The following is a 15,831-nucleotide window of genomic DNA, read 5'->3' on the forward strand; positions in this document are numbered from 1 at the left end:
TTTCTCCACAGCCTCCCCATCATATATTACCCTTTTGGTTTAGGTTCTTTCTTGACCTTTTGGTTTATGGGCTTTTTCTTTTTCTCGGAGACAGTTGACATGTTCTCAAAATGCACATATTCATTCAGTTGTTGAAATGTGTATAATCAATTCCTGTCAGAATAAGCATCATTATAAAATATACCTCTAGGGAAAAACCAAATTTTTTCACGCCCTCTTCTTGCCCTTGTGACAATATTTTATTTAACAAAAGCATTTTAATGATTCATTGAAATGTTATTTAACAATATGATTTATAGCAGAGTTTCATTTTAGTTTGACCAGCTCTTTTTAGTGACTCTATTTCGGAGAAGGCGATGGCATCCTACTCCAGTACTCTTGCCTGGAAAATACCATGGATGGTGGAGCCTGGTAGGCTGCAGTCCATGCTAAGGGTCGGACATGACTGAGTGACTTCCCTTTCACTTTTCATTTTCATGTATTGGAGAAGGAAATGGCAACCCACTCCAGTGTTCTTGCCTGGAGAATCCCAGGGACGGGGGAGCCTGGTGGGCTGCCGTCTATGGGGGTCGCACAGAGTCGGACACGACTGAAGTGACTTAGCAGCAGCAGCAGTGACTCTATTTATCTCCTCACTTAGCTCGTATACTTTTGGAGTTGAGTCTTGTAAATGTACTTTAAAATGTTTCTGTTGGAAAAAAAGCAGGAGAATACTAAGTAAATATTGTTCTGGCATCTATTTAATTCTTTGTTCAAACTTTTCTCAACTTTGACATTACAGTTAAAATCCTCATGTACTTCTTTTTCTTTATCTGGAAGCATTTGTTCACCTTGTACATGCACAATTCTTTTCTCTCTATCGTATTAGTTTCCTTGGTTTATGTAACAGCCTCTACAGCCTCTCTTTGTTTGGTGCCTGTCTGTTTTGCATGTCTAATCTCTATTAATATTTCTTTCAAGCTTTTTTATTTAGCTAGTTGTTCACATGGTCATCTTGGACTTTGTGACCTGTGCTTTGACTTTGTTTCTTTCATCTCTGGCATAATAGGATCTTCGCAATAAAGTATTATGTTATAATACAGTCTGTGAAAAGTATCAATATTTGGAGTTCATCATATTTTTAAAAGTTATATTCTTTTGTTTGAATATCAAAGTGATCATGTTGGTTTGTGTTTTGCTGCCAAATAGTGCAAATGGTCTTGCCTGAGTCTTTGTTGGCATTTATCTGGTTATTAATTCCATCTTGCTGCTTCCACCCCTGCAACTGCTACAGCAGTCCAGTAATTCGTCAGTTTTCACCTAGCATATGTTGAAAGTAGGAGGGGAGAGAGCTGTAACCTCAACTTTCATGTTTACATATATGTTAACACTAAAGTTCCTTGTAACCTAGAAGTAAAAACTCATTTTACTTTATTGAGTTCTGAAATGAATTTAGACCTCAGGTAGGTTTTTTTTTTTTTTTTTTTTGGCCACATCTTGCAGCATGTAGGATCTTAGTTCCATGACCAGGGAATGAACCTGTACCCCTCCATTGGAACCATGGAGTCTTAACCACTGGACCCAGGGACATCCCTCCACCTGAGTTTAAAATTCAATAAACAGGGTGTTTTGTTTGATACTTTTAGTTTTTTAATACACAGGTACCAGGAAAAAAATATATTTAGACTTGGAAAGAATATTTCATTTACCCATCTGGCTGGGTTTAGGCATGAACGTCAAATGTCACTATAAATATGAAGTTACAAGAATATGACTTTCCTTTTACGGCTCATCCATTCATTTACTCGGGTGCCCAGACTTCCTTAGCTTTCAGCCAGTGAAGATATTAATGATATTTGGATGATAACACTTCCTCATCACAACCTCAGGTAGCTTTGTATTTATGACTAACTACACATCTCAGAGGTTGGCACTCAAAACTGGTCAACAAACCTTTTAATACATTTTCCTGATAAGTTCTCTCTGTTTTATTCCCTGAGATAGCTCTTTATCACCTTCTTGTCTCTTCTCAGGTACTCTAATAATTGTACGCATTGCATTTTCAGTCAATGATCTTGCTATATATGTCATAGGAAAAAAAAGGTGGAGCCAGAAAGAATTGCTTCCTTTCTTTCCACTAGTTGTAACACCGTTCTGCGCCACTGCTCATATGTTCCAGGTCCCTCTGTGTCTTTGCTCCTATGTAATGCAATTAATTCCTCTTTGTGGTACCTTTCTTCCTAGCATAACAATACCATCCCTTGATCTAACATCCCTTTTCTTTGACTTATTTTCAGCAGAAATTCTTGAAACAGTGCTTTACTCCATGTCATCCTCCCAGTCCTTTCCACCAGTCAGTCAGTTCAGTCACTGAGTTGTTCCCAAATCTTTGTGACCCCATGGACTGCAGCATGCCAGGCTTCCCTGTCCATCACCAACTCTCAGAGCTTGCTTAAACTCATGTCCATCGAGTTGGTGATGCCATACAACCGTCTCATCCTCTGTCATACCCTTCTCCTTCTGCCTTCAATCTTTCCCACCATCAGGGTCTTTTCCAATGAGTCAGTTCTTCACATCAGGTGGCCAAAGTATTGGAGTTTCAGCTTCAGCATCAGTCTTTCCAATGAACATTCAGGACTGGTTTCCTTTAAGATGGACTGGTTGGATCTCCTTTCAGTCCAAGAGACTCTCAAGAGTCTCCTCCAACACAACAGTTCAAAAGCATCAATCCTTTGGCACTCAGCTTTCTTTGTATAGGTCAACTCTCACATCCATGTATGACTACTGGAAAAACCGTAGCTTTGACTAGGTGGACCTTTGCTGTCCTCTGGTGTCTGCTTTTTAATATGCTGTCTAGGTTGTCATAGATTTTCTTCCAAGGAGCAAACATCTTTTAATTTCATGGCTGCAGTCACCATCTGTAGTGATTTTGGAGCTCAAGAAAATAAAGTCTCTCACTGTTTCCCCATCTATTATGCCATGGAGTGATGAACCAGATGCCATGATCTTCGTTTTCTGAATGTTGACCTTTAAGCCAACTTTTTCACTCTCCTCTTTCACTTTCATCAAGAGGCTCTTTAGTTCTTCTTCACTTTCTGCCATAAGGGTGGTGGTATCTGCATGTATGAGGTTATTGATATTTCTCATGACAATCTTGATTCAGCTTGTGCTTCATCTAAACCAGCATTTGGCATGATGTATTCTTCATATAAGTTAATTAAGCAGGGTGACATATTGTCACATATTGTCACAGCCTTTACCGATTTGGAACCAGTCTGTTGTTCCAAGTCTGGTTGTAACTGTTGGCTCTTGACCAGCATACAGATTTCTCAGGAGGCAGGTGAGGAGGTCTGGTATTCCCACTTTGTGAAGAATTTTCCAGTTTGTTGTGATCCACACCATCAACACCATCAAAATCTACACCATTTGATGTAATCAATGAAATAGAAGTAGATGTTTTTCTGGAACTCTCTTGCTTTTTTGATGATCCAACAGATGTTGAATTTAATTGCTGGTTCCTCTGCCTTTTCTAAATCCAGCTTGAACATCTGGAAGTTCATGGTTCACATACTGTTGAAGCCTGGCTTGGAGAATTTTGAGCATTACTTTGCTAGCATGTGAAATGAGTGCAATTGTGTGGTAGTTTGAATGTTGTTTGGCATTGCCTTTCTTTAGGATTGGAATGAAAACTGACCTTTTCCAGTCCTGTGGCCACTGCTGAGTTTTCCAAATTTGCTAGCAATTTGAGTGAAGCACTTTAACAGCATATCTTTTAGGATTTGAAATAAGGAAATTCTTTCCATACCCTACTTCATTTCATTTCCATCATCCCTCAGACTCATGACCACTATCTTTCCAGAGCCAGCATCTTTATATCTCTCAATCTCTCAGTAGTACTTGAAAGGTTGTTGTTAAATCATGATGCCAGGATTCTTGGCCCCCGGAGGAGAAGAATTCAATCCGGGGCCAGAGACGAGGCTTGATCGCTCAGAGCTTTTGTGTAATAAAGTTTTATTAAAGTATAAAGGAGATAGAGAAAGCTTCTGACATAGGCATCAGAAGGGGGCAGAAAGAGTATCCCCCTGCTAGTCTTTAGCCAGATGTTATATAGTCACTAGCAGTCTGTTAATGAAAGAAAGGAATGTCTTAAAACTCAAAATGGCACCAGGCCCCTCACCCATAAGATGCATTTTGGGATAATCTTGGCACCAAATGATTCATCTTGGGCCATAAAATGATTAACTTGAATCTTGAAGAAGGGCAGATCACCATACAAACAGTTTCATTTACATAGATTAGAAGAACAATATCTGAGTATAACATACTGGTTTATCAAGTAGGTTCTGAGCCAAAAGGCGAACCGACTTGAAGACAGAGTTTGGGGTAAATGCATAGTACATTAGCATAGCGTAAGATAAACATTTCATAAGGAAAAGGCATTGGTTAACTTCAGGTGAAACCAGGTGTCACTATGGCAACACAGAATTTTAAGACAAACCTCCTTTTAAAATTGTATAGATAAGGAAAAAATATCGCTAGCTTGTTTCCTCCTGCCACTTAAGAGAGGTAAAAATGTCTGACACTTGCAAGCTATTTCCTCCGTTTGGAGACCCCTGGCCTTCCTGCCTGTTACCCTTTCAGTACTCATGCCATGGACACATCCTTCTTGTTATCCTTTCTTCTTTCACTAGGGTGATGTTATTCACACCCGGTTTTCCTGCTGCCTCCCTGGTTCCTCCTTAGTTCTCTTTGCTGACCCCTTATCTTCTTTAAGATCACTAAACACCAGCTAGCCCTCTTCTATCTACACTTTCTCTAGCTGTTATAATCTAACTCCATGTTTCTGAAAACATCTCTCAGTGAATCACACATTCATATCTCTAGTTAAGACCACTCCTCTGCTCTCTCTCTCTGTATATATATTCAACTACTAACTTGACACCTCCATGTATTTATAAAACACACTGATAAACTGTCTTCCAGTAGACTTGACATTTTAGTTCTTAAATTCTTGTTTGGAATCTCCTGGAAATATGCTTGTGGTATCAAGAGACCATTAAAAGGGAACAAAACTTCTATTCTGCCTATTAGTTTGTCTAACTTTAAGGAGTTTGGGAAAAAATTTATCTGTCACCTTATGAACAGTGTAGTATAATAGGTCATGTATAATCCCAGAGATTTTTAAAATAGTAAAATTATCAGAGTCCAACTTAATTCCCACTTAAACTCCCATGTTAGGGGATTTCCAGTTATTTCAGTTGATACCGCAGTGTTTTAAAAACTGTTACTTCTAATTCTCTCTTAATTTTAACATAAATTATGTGAATATCTGGCTTCCCTGATACCTCAGCTGATAAAGAATCCTCTTGCAATGCAGGAGACCCTGGTTTGATTTTTGGGTTGGGAAGAGCCCCTGGAGAAGGGCTAGGCCACCCACACCAGTATCCATGAGTTTCCCTGGTGGCTCAGATGGTAAAGAATCCACTTGCACTGAGGGAGACCTGGGTTTGATCCCTGGGTTGGGGAGATCCCTTGGAGGAAGGCATGGCAACCCATTCCAGTTTTCTTGCCTGGAGAATCCCCACAGACAGAGGAGCCCAGGACGCTACAGACCATGGGGTCACAGAGAGTCGGACACGGCTGAACAACTAAGCGTAGCACAGCACATGTGTATGTCTCTCTGTTCATTTCAGTTGCAAAGCTTATACTATTCTGTAGATGGGATGAAAAGAGAAGTATTAATTCTTTTTAGCTCCATTCCTCAAGTACTATATGGATTAAAGTAAATTCAATCTTAAAAAATGTGTTATTAATTAACAAAATTGTGTACTTATTGTATTTGAATTCATAAGATGCCTGCCGTTTTTAACAACATAAAGCTTCTCTGTCTCCTGTTGTTAACTATTTAAACTTCATATATCTTAAATGGGCTTCCTTGGTGGCTCAGCTGGTTAAGAATCCACCTGCATTGTGGGAGACCTGGGTTCAGTCCCTGGGTTGGGAAGGGCCCCTGGAGAGTAGCTACCCACTCCAGTATTCTAACCTGGTGAATTCCATGGACTGTATAGTCCATGGGGTCGCAAAGAATCAGACACGACTGAGAGACTTTCACTTCACTGTCTTAAATAGTCGGTGTATACCTAGATTTTTGCCTCCATGAATGAGTAAAAATTAAATAAATGAGAGCTAGAAAGGATGCAAAGATAGTGTTTCAGACTTAGTTGTATCAACCCATCTGGTGACTGGTGAGTTGCTCACACTAAGAGTATCATTGTTTGAATGAGACAGTTGACAGTTCATCTATTTTCAGGACTGTCTGCGTCCTGGTGAGCAAAACGGAAATATCTGAGCATATGACTAGTACCCACTGTCTTAATTCTCCAATCGTAGCAGCCAGTAAACCATCCCTGTTGCATAGTGTGTTCTTAGTAACACAAGAGGGTGGAAGCCTCCAGGATGAGTAAGGAAGACTGTACCTCTGTAGGGTTCACATTTAGATTCCAGTTAATGAGTTTCCAGAAAGTTCTTACAAGATTGATGTAATCTGAGAAGAGTTTTCTGTCAATAGAAACTCCCTCTCTTTCTCCTTTGTCCTTTCATTGCCTGTGTTTATTTTGGGTTCCAGTAAAGATCAAGTGACTGATTGTACAGTGACCAATGAGAAACCTGATGCAACGAGAAGTGGGAAACCTGGCTTTTCTTCAATTCTGAGTTCTCCTGATGCCCAATTCTCTTGGACTGAAAATTGTTTCTGCCCTGAGAATCTGAGGGGAGGATTCATTTCTTATATTTTTTTAACCTCCTTTTAATGGCATCTTGATAATACCTTTCTTTGTTTTTCTGTTCTCATGAGTCTTTGGGGGTGTATTTTCCACTTATGATGTCTGTTCCAAGACTTTGTCCCACCCAGCCTTTCTATTTCCATCCTATAAAGTGGCTTTCTATGCCGTGTTCCACTCTAGCCTTACCACCAAGAAGTTGTGCAGCCTTAGGCAAATAAGTCATAACCTACGTGAGGGCATTTTCCTCCTTTGTAAATGAAACAGTTTGGTTGGAAAGTTTTTAAGGTTCCGTTAGTTCTGACATTCTCTTCCAAATCTCTGAGATATCTCAAGTCCTCATTGGCACATACACAGGCACTGTTCTGGGTGCTCTTGGGAGTCACAGGGGTCTGCCACTACCCTGAAGGCTCGGGTCCAGTGATTAGGTCACTCACCACTGCAGTTGTCAGAGCTGATCAAAGAACTCTTAACCAGCGTGTTACTGGAACCAACAAAGACAAAGAAAGCTTCATTAAGATGTTGTTGAGTCTTGAATTGGTAGGAGAGGCTTATGAGAACCTGATGGGATTGTGCGAGTGTAGGAAAGTTAGGGAAATTTGTGGAGCTTTGTGCTTAACACTTAAACTTCCTGGATTTAAAGAAGGAATGGATTAGATCAGAGGTTCTCAACCTGAAAGTACACGTGGAAACTTTATAAAAAGAGAGATTACTCAGGGTCCTCTGAGACTAATTAAAGCAGTTCTCTTGGTTGAGGGCAAAGTGACCAGGCATGATGTCTATCTTTTAAAAAGTGTTCAGGTTATTCTGGTATATATAGACTTGTGATTCACTGGATTTGAGGGTCTCTAAGGTTAATTTTCACCCCAGTTTTCCGTGAGTCATGGCAAGGAGCAAATTTTTCCTATAAAGGGTTAGGCAGTACTTTTTTCAACTTTGTGAGCTATGTGGTCTTTATGCAATTATTCAGCTAAGCTTGTGTGTGTGTGTGCACACGTGCACACACTCAGTCCTGTTCGACTCTTTGTGATGCCATGGGTGTGGGCTCTCTGTAAGCCCACCAGGCTCCTCTGTCCATGGGATTTCCCAAGCAAGAGTACTGGAGTGGATTGCCATTTCCTTCTCCAGGGGATCTTCCCAACCAGGGTTTAAACCTGCATCTCCTGTAGCTCCAGCATTGGCAGGTAGATTTTTTCTTTACCACGGAGCCACCTGGGAAACCTAAGCTTTTGTAGGGCAAAGCTAACGTAAACAAATGGATATGGCGTGATTTGGCCATTGGACCATAGTTTTGCTTACCTCTGGTCTATGAGATAGAATTTACTTTGGAACTGATGGACTATCAGCAAATTATTTTTATCCTGTATATCAACCAGTGATGAATATAAACCTGAAAGATATGTAAAGAATGGTGCTTAATGATAGAGAACTTGGGAAAGTTGTGCTGTTTCAAAGTTAAGATGCTTAGAAAAAATCTTAGTAAAACAGTCAAAACCTTGGGAAAATATTTTAATCTGTTGTTTTAATTTTTTGTCTAGTAAATCTCTTCTTCTTGAGATTTCCTTTGAAATATGTTTAATGGACACCTCATAGGCCCAATTATATTCACCAACCACTTGCTGATAGCCTATCATATGCTTTTAGAAAATAGTAACTCCAGAATCATCTAAGTTCAAGTTTGAGTAGTAGATATAATAAGTGATATCAGACCTTTTCAGATAGATAAATCAGAGTCCTCCTTTGCCTATTGGCACTTGGTACTATAATTATTGAAGCTCTTAATTATTGAAAATAGGCACCAATGTATTTTATATCTCTGTGTTTATATAAGATATGCCTTTTTGACATTAGTTGTGTGGTTTTTTTTTGGCACATCCTGCAGTCAGAAAAAAGTCAAATTAACTTGCCACATAATTTACCACAGATTAGGTAGTAAGTTATAATAATTTCTAAAGGGTTAGAATCTATAGTATCGGAGAAGGCAATGGCAACCCACTCCAGTACTCTTGCCTGGCAAATTCCATGGACTGAGGAGCCTGGTGGGCTGCCGTCTCTGGGTTCGCACAGAGTTGGACACGACTGAAACGACTTAGCAGCAGAATCTATAGTATACCAAAAGTAACTCGCTTAAGCTGTTAATAATTTACAGCAATACAGTCCTGACTGACTTGTTAAGGGCTCTAGGAGCATAAGTAATTGGTGCAGAAAGATAGATCAGAGATTCAAGAATATGTTTTGGGTAGAGAGTCTATTTCCATAATAACCATTATCTCTGAAGTCTATATCCATGGCCTAAAGATTATGCTAATCCCTCTAACATGGCCTTGGGTCTCAGGTCCCTGCCAGTTGACTCTTGTCAGTTGCTTGATGTAAAGCATCCAGTCTGGGCCTACCAGGAAGAATCTAAGATTTAAAACACTTTAATCCTCCCTTTTATGTACTTGACGTTTTGAAAGTTTCTCTTGCAAAATGTGTGATGTTTTTCACATGGTGTCGGCTTTCTGTTAATAGATGATTGTCTTCACGTTTATTTATTGTGATCTTCCTGTAACCACCAGCTATGAGCACTCTGTACAGCACTGCCAGCCAGGTCTCAGGCTTTTGCAATATATATTCCATTGTCATGGCTTTGTGGGTGTTACATGCAGTTTAGGTGTTAATGAACAAATTTGATGGCCTGGTTTCCAAACAACCAAAAGGATGAAAGGAAATAGAACAAATATTTTGTGCAGGGAAAAGAGTCTGGTTTCCTGACTTGCCCTAAAAGAGGCCTTTAAGCCTTTTCTTGCCTCTTTGTTGGTGAAAAGGAAAATCAGGAATCTTTTTCTCTTTCACTAAGTATATCTGTTACAAAGTGAAGTTGCGATGAGGCTATGGAGCAGTCTTTCCCCAAAAGACTTGATTCTCCTGATGCTTAGATAAGTAATTTAGACATTATCATAAAGATAATGAGATTCATTTTTAAAGATGGGCTCAGGAGAATTTTTGAGTATAATACATGATATAAATAACCATGCCAAAAATTTAAATGAGATGCTTCTCAAGCAAAAACCCCCCTTCGTTTTGACTAAGCTCCAATTTTGTGGAAAGCCTATGCAAATTATATGAAGTTTTCCTCTTCACGTGAGGAAAACTTGATGATTTGATTGATGATTTGATGTTTCAGTGCCTGAGTCTCATTTTGGCTTCATCATTTACTTCTTAAAATCTAAGACATGTGCTCCTACCTAAGCTGGTAATGGCTACATTGAGACTTTGCTATCAGTGAGCTAGACAGCAATACCTCCTCATTCCTCTATAGGAAATACTTTTATATGCACAGAAGCAGAAGCTTCAGGTTAAAGAGTTTGCCCAACTCCATCTACAGAACTCTGAAAATGGTCAAATCTGAATTTCTGTCCAGTTCCACCTACATAGCTAGACAATGGCGCAGCAGTTTTTATAAATCACCTTAAAATATTTAGACATCCCAAATTAGACATAGGATTCAGTTAGGTTAAAAAGATTAATGAAAACAAGTAGATGAGACTAAAAATAATTTGATATGTTAAAACATCCTTCTGATCCAAATAGTAATGTATATTTTTAGGGTGAGAGCTGAGGCTACGACTGTAGCCTGGATTTCCTACTAAGTTATAGCACTGCCATTCTCCCTGCTCGGAAACTGCTTTCTGCATGTGAGGTGGAACAATGTGTTAATTCATTATGAACAGAGATTTATTAAGGGACTGCATGATGCTAAACATTTGGTGGGGAAGATATTTAAACAGTGCTTGAGTAAGTTTACTGTAATAGGCACAGTGGATTTAACTGAAGCCCCTTAGATGTAAGTTCACTTTCTGCCACTTGCATGGAACCTTTTGAAGGTCCTATACTTAATTTTGTATGCAGAATTTTATTTCTTTTTCTTTCTTCTCTTTTTTTGGAATATTGTTCCCTGTGTTATACAGTAAATCCTTGTTGCTTATTCTTTTTATATATAGTAGTGTATATCTGTTAATCCCATGCTCCTAATTTATCCATCCTTTAGTAACCATAAGTTTGTTTTCTGTATCTGTGAGTCTGTTTTTGTTTTGTAAATGGATTCATTAGTATTATTTTTTTAGAATTCACATACAAGTGATATGATATAATATTTATCTTTCTCTGTCTGATTTCACTTAGTATCATAATCTCTGTGTTCATCAGTGTTGCAAATGACAATATTTCATGTTTCATCCTTTTTATGGCTGAATAATATTTCATTGTATTGATATTGTATTGATGTCTTCTTAAGACCTTCTCTTAAGAAGAATCTCCCACATTATTACGTCTCTGTTTCCACCACACCTGGATCCATCCCTGACTACAGATATGAATCTTTGGTTGTTAAATCAAGTGTAGAAGATATATGACTACTTGTGTTAGAGTCATATTTATTTTCTATTTGAGCATGCCTTCCACCAAGTAGAAGAAACCTCAGCAAATTCAGAGATCTTGCTAGAAGTGACTCTATAATCAATTGTGAGCAGAGTTTACAGGATACCAAGACACCGAGGGAGGGGGTGTCTGGCCCTAGGTTGTCCCTTGTTGTGCTCAGTGGCTCCAGGGCTGTCTCTGACCTAGAGGTGTTCAGTCCAGGTACTTTGGGTCTTCCTTCTGGTCCTGACTATTAGCTCTCCCTTGGTGAGCCTGCATTCTCTCAGCTGCTTCCACGTCCCTGAGGAATGGAAGACCCCAAGGGGGTCAAAGTATTGGGATTATTTGGCTCCCCCTCATCATCATTCTGGAAATACAAGAAAATCCAAAGCTATGTCAAGTTATCTATGTCTCAACATGCCATGCAGGCATGTCCACTCTTATGCTCCTATGCCATACAGGCACTGGAGGCTTCTCTAAGCCCTGCCCCATTCCTGTATCCACCTTCAAACTGACGCACAGGCCTCCGAAGTTCTAAAATCACTCAAATCTACTTGAGGAGAGAACCAGAGTTCAGTTGCAAGGCAGAGCTTCTTTTTAGAGGAACTTGTGCCTCAGCCCATTTGTGAGTCAGATTGTGGGGTGAGGAGAGAAGCTGTTTCTCATCCATCAGATCATCCTTGACTACTGGTTTTTACATAAACCCTGTCCTTCAGGCTTGTGTCCTTCAGGCTTTGGTTTTTGAATCTTAACAGGCAGTATTCTTGTGGCTCAAAATTTTTGAACTATCAATCTCTGACTCCAAAGGCATTTTTTGGCAACTTGCAAGACCAGAAATGATTTTCTGCGCACTGATCTATGTCCCTTCTCCTTTGAGAGGCAGTGGAAGTAACGCGCGAGTTGGAGAGCCTGTGAGGCACGGGGAGTGAGTAATTCATAATATTATCTGGCCACATCGTCCGTTCACTATTTCAGTGGCTGAAAACCTAACCATAATGCAAGTGTCTGCACTGGCCAGCTTTCCTTCCTGTCAGAAAATACTCTAACCCATTCAGTTGAGTGAATGTTCATGGGCTGTAGATGAGTGCCTGTTGTTATGGTGGACTTGTTCTTAGTCAGGGATATTCGACCATGCTGTGGATAACTATAATAAACTGTCTTGGGGTCACTTTAAGCAACTAGATTATATGAAACGTGATGAGTTGAAAATTGTATTTTCTCACTTTGATAGGTGCATTCTGTATACCATAGCTGACATTAGAAATTCTGAATTCAAAAAATAAAACAGCAACAAAAGAAGTCCTGGGTTAACCGTTGCTAATGAAGAATATAATTTGCTGTACTCAGACAAATGCGTACAAAGAAAAATTGTGCATGACATTTTAGTGCTATCAAAAGAGTAGTTTTGATGTCATTTTCTAATAATAACAACACATACAATTTTGAATAGTTTTGTAGCAATATTTAAATGTTTTTTGATGCTTGAAAGTGTTAAAATAGGATGGATTTTTGTTATACAGTTCCTTACTTGACATGCTAAAGCACTTAACAAAGACTAGTATAGAATTCTTCACAGCACTGACATGCAGAAATGTCAACAGTGTATTTCAATTCAAATTTAATAAAAAAACTGTGTCAGGATTTAATAAACTCTGAAAATCACCCATAATTTGGAAATTAAAATATTATGTCAGAGGAATAATTATAATATGCCATTTATTTCCTCCTGAGTTATTTTTGATGGACATCGGCTTTGGATATTTTTCACTTCCGTTTCTAGTGGGTTTTGGCTTAAAAGGATTCTCTTTTTGAATCTTGAATAATTATTGAAGATAATTTGAAGATATATTCAAGATGAGGGAAATTGAAGCACACAATTCCTAGATAGAATAAAGCTCTTTATAAATATCAGTCTTAAAAAATATATATATAAATATCAGTCTTGATCAGTGCATGTGGCAACAGGCAATACTATTAAGATTTTCTAAAATGAAGCTTTAAATGTTCAATTAAGGATAAATATCTGAACTTCTTTGATTCATCTATGAGTCATTTCATACTAAAAATGAAGAATTCTTCCCATTTTACCTTTTCATAATGAAAAATAAAAATAATAGAAATGAATGCCCACATCATTTCATCTCACCTTTTTTTTTGCTGAAAGAATTATTTCTTATTAATATCTAAATAACTACAATGATAATAAATTAACATTGTAAAGAAGAAGGTTAAATTCTCAACTGGCTAAAGGCAGAATCAGCAGTTACTTTTAAGACAAAAAATTTCTGTCTAGTAAGCTGTTAATGGGCTACCTGGTGGCTCAGGAGTAAAGAATCCGCCTGCCAATGCAGGAGATGCAGGTTCAATCCCTGGGTCAGGAAGATCCCTTAGAGAAGGAAATGGCAACCCACTCCAGTATTCTGGCTTAGGAAATCCGATGGACAGAGGACCTTGCTTGGCTACAATCCATGGTGACACACAGAGCTGGTCACAACTGAGCACACAGGTGCACTTACTTTAAATATTTTCAATTATGTACTGGATGCCTATTATATGCCAGGCTATTTAAAAATCACTTTCCAAATTTTGTAAATTATAATTGCTCAGAGAAATATGCTGTCATTAAAGAATTTAAGCACTCATGCAAAATAGTTGAATTTTATAATGCCATTTGCAGCAACATGGGTGCAACTAGAGATGATCTCACTAAGCAAAGTACGTCAGAAAGAGAAAGACAAACACCATATGATATCATATGTGGAATCTAAAATATGACAGAAGTGAACTTATTTACAAAACAGAAACAGACTCACAGACACAGAGAATGGATTTATGGTTGCCAAGGGGGAGTGATGGATTGGGAGATTGGGGTTAGCAGATGCAAACTATTATCTACAGAATGGACAAACCGCAAGGTCCTATTGTTGCAAAGGGAACTATATTCAATATCCTGTAATAAACTGTAATGGAAAAGAATATGAAAAAGAATTTGTATACATTTGAATAATTGAATCACTTTGTTGAATACCAGAAACTAACACAACATTGTAAATCAACTATACGTCAATAAAATAAAATTTTAAAAATAAATTAATTTTTAAAATGGTTGAATTTCAAATACAGCGCTTATACACAGTCACATTTTGCTTAGCAGTGGACATTGATCTTTAAGTAATTTAGATTAACAGTGTAATATTTAACTACAGATATATGCCAGTGATTTCAAATTTGTTTGAAGATTATTGTGAAGTTATTAAAAATTTACTGAGCCTCAGGAGTCCACTTACCACCCAGCTGACATAGAATTGTTGATAGTTATTAATGCACTGTAAGAATAAGGAAAGCCTTTTATATAGTGATTTTCAAGTTTGAAACATTTTATTATAACTTATCAGTTGTAGAACATTGTACTATACAATGGTGAAAAAAAGTTTCCCCTTGACATCATCTATTCCATTGAGTAAAGTCTGGCTATTTATGTGTGGCTTGCATAACTGAGAGTTAAGTGATCACAAAAATAAACAGGTTTATAAAGAACCCATTTATAGAAATCCTAGTTAATTCTCTTGGTTAAGCTTTTAGTTCTATTCAATTATTTCCTGTTACTTCATTGAGAAACCTAACAAATAACCAACTGATGAGTAGCTAGTATCACATCCTACAGTTATATTTTAGGAAACATTAAACTAATTTTGACATTAAAATAAAACATTATTTTTATTTCAGATGCGATCTGTGAGCCGAGTCTTTAAGTTTATTGATATGCCAACAGAAGATGGTAAACCTAACAATTCATTCAGACCATCCAAAGATAGTCAACCCTCAAAAGTTATGATCATCGAGAATCAACATGTGAAGAAAGATGACATCTGGCCCTCAGGGGGCCAAATGACTGTCAAAGACCTCACAGCAAAGTACATAGATGGAGGGAACGCCATACTAGAGAACATATCCTTCTCAATAAGTCCCGGCCAGAGGGTAAGATTTAAACATTGCTTGCTTTGTTAAGGCAATGGCACCCCACTCCAGTACTCTTGCATGGAAAATCCCATGGACGGAGGAGCCTGGTAGGCTGCAGTTCATGGGGCCATGAAGAGTCGGACACGACTGAGCGACTTCACTTCACTTTGCTTTGTTAAACCTGTGTTCAGTAAGTGAATCTCAGTAGCCTAAAGCAGCGTGTGGGCAGAATCCATTTGTAATTCTTATTGTTGACTAGGACCAATGTTGAACACAAATATTTTCAAGTTATTATATGGAGTCAGTATTGTTTCATGTGAAATTTATTTTGCAGAGTGCTGAATCTGTATAATGGAACCATCTTACTTTTTTTTTTTATTGGATTATGCTGCTGCTGCTAAGTCGCTTCAGTCGTGTCTGACTCTGTACCACCCCATAGATGGCAGCCCACCAGGCTCCTCTGTCCCTGGGATTCTCCGGGCAAGAACACTGGAGTGGGTTGCCATTTCCTTCTCCAAGTTATTGAGGTATAGTTGCCGTATAATGTTGTGTTAGTTTCTGTTGTACACCTTAGTGAATTAGTTACATGTATGCACTTCCCTGGTGGCTCAGATGGTAAAGCGTCTTTCTACAGTGTGGGAGACCTGGGTTCGATCCCTGGGTCGGGAAGATCCCCTGGAGAAGCAAATGGCAATCCACTCCAGTACTCTTGCCT

General features: G+C 38.5%; 1 protein-coding gene across 1 annotated transcript in view; it reads left to right on the plus strand.

Moving 5' to 3' along the window:
• Positions 1–15,831, plus strand: part of CFTR (cystic fibrosis transmembrane conductance regulator) — a 181,167-nt gene that overhangs the window by 131,717 nt on the left and 33,619 nt on the right. Inside the window, exon 23 of the mRNA XM_013963305.2 lies at positions 14,883–15,134. Within this exon, the coding sequence (XP_013818759.2) occupies positions 14,883–15,134 (252 nt within the window). The remainder of the gene's footprint in view (positions 1–14,882; positions 15,135–15,831) is intronic.

This window comes from Capra hircus, chromosome 4 (assembly GCF_001704415.2).
Source record: "Capra hircus breed San Clemente chromosome 4, ASM170441v1, whole genome shotgun sequence".
Lineage (NCBI taxonomy): Eukaryota > Metazoa > Chordata > Mammalia > Artiodactyla > Bovidae > Capra > Capra hircus.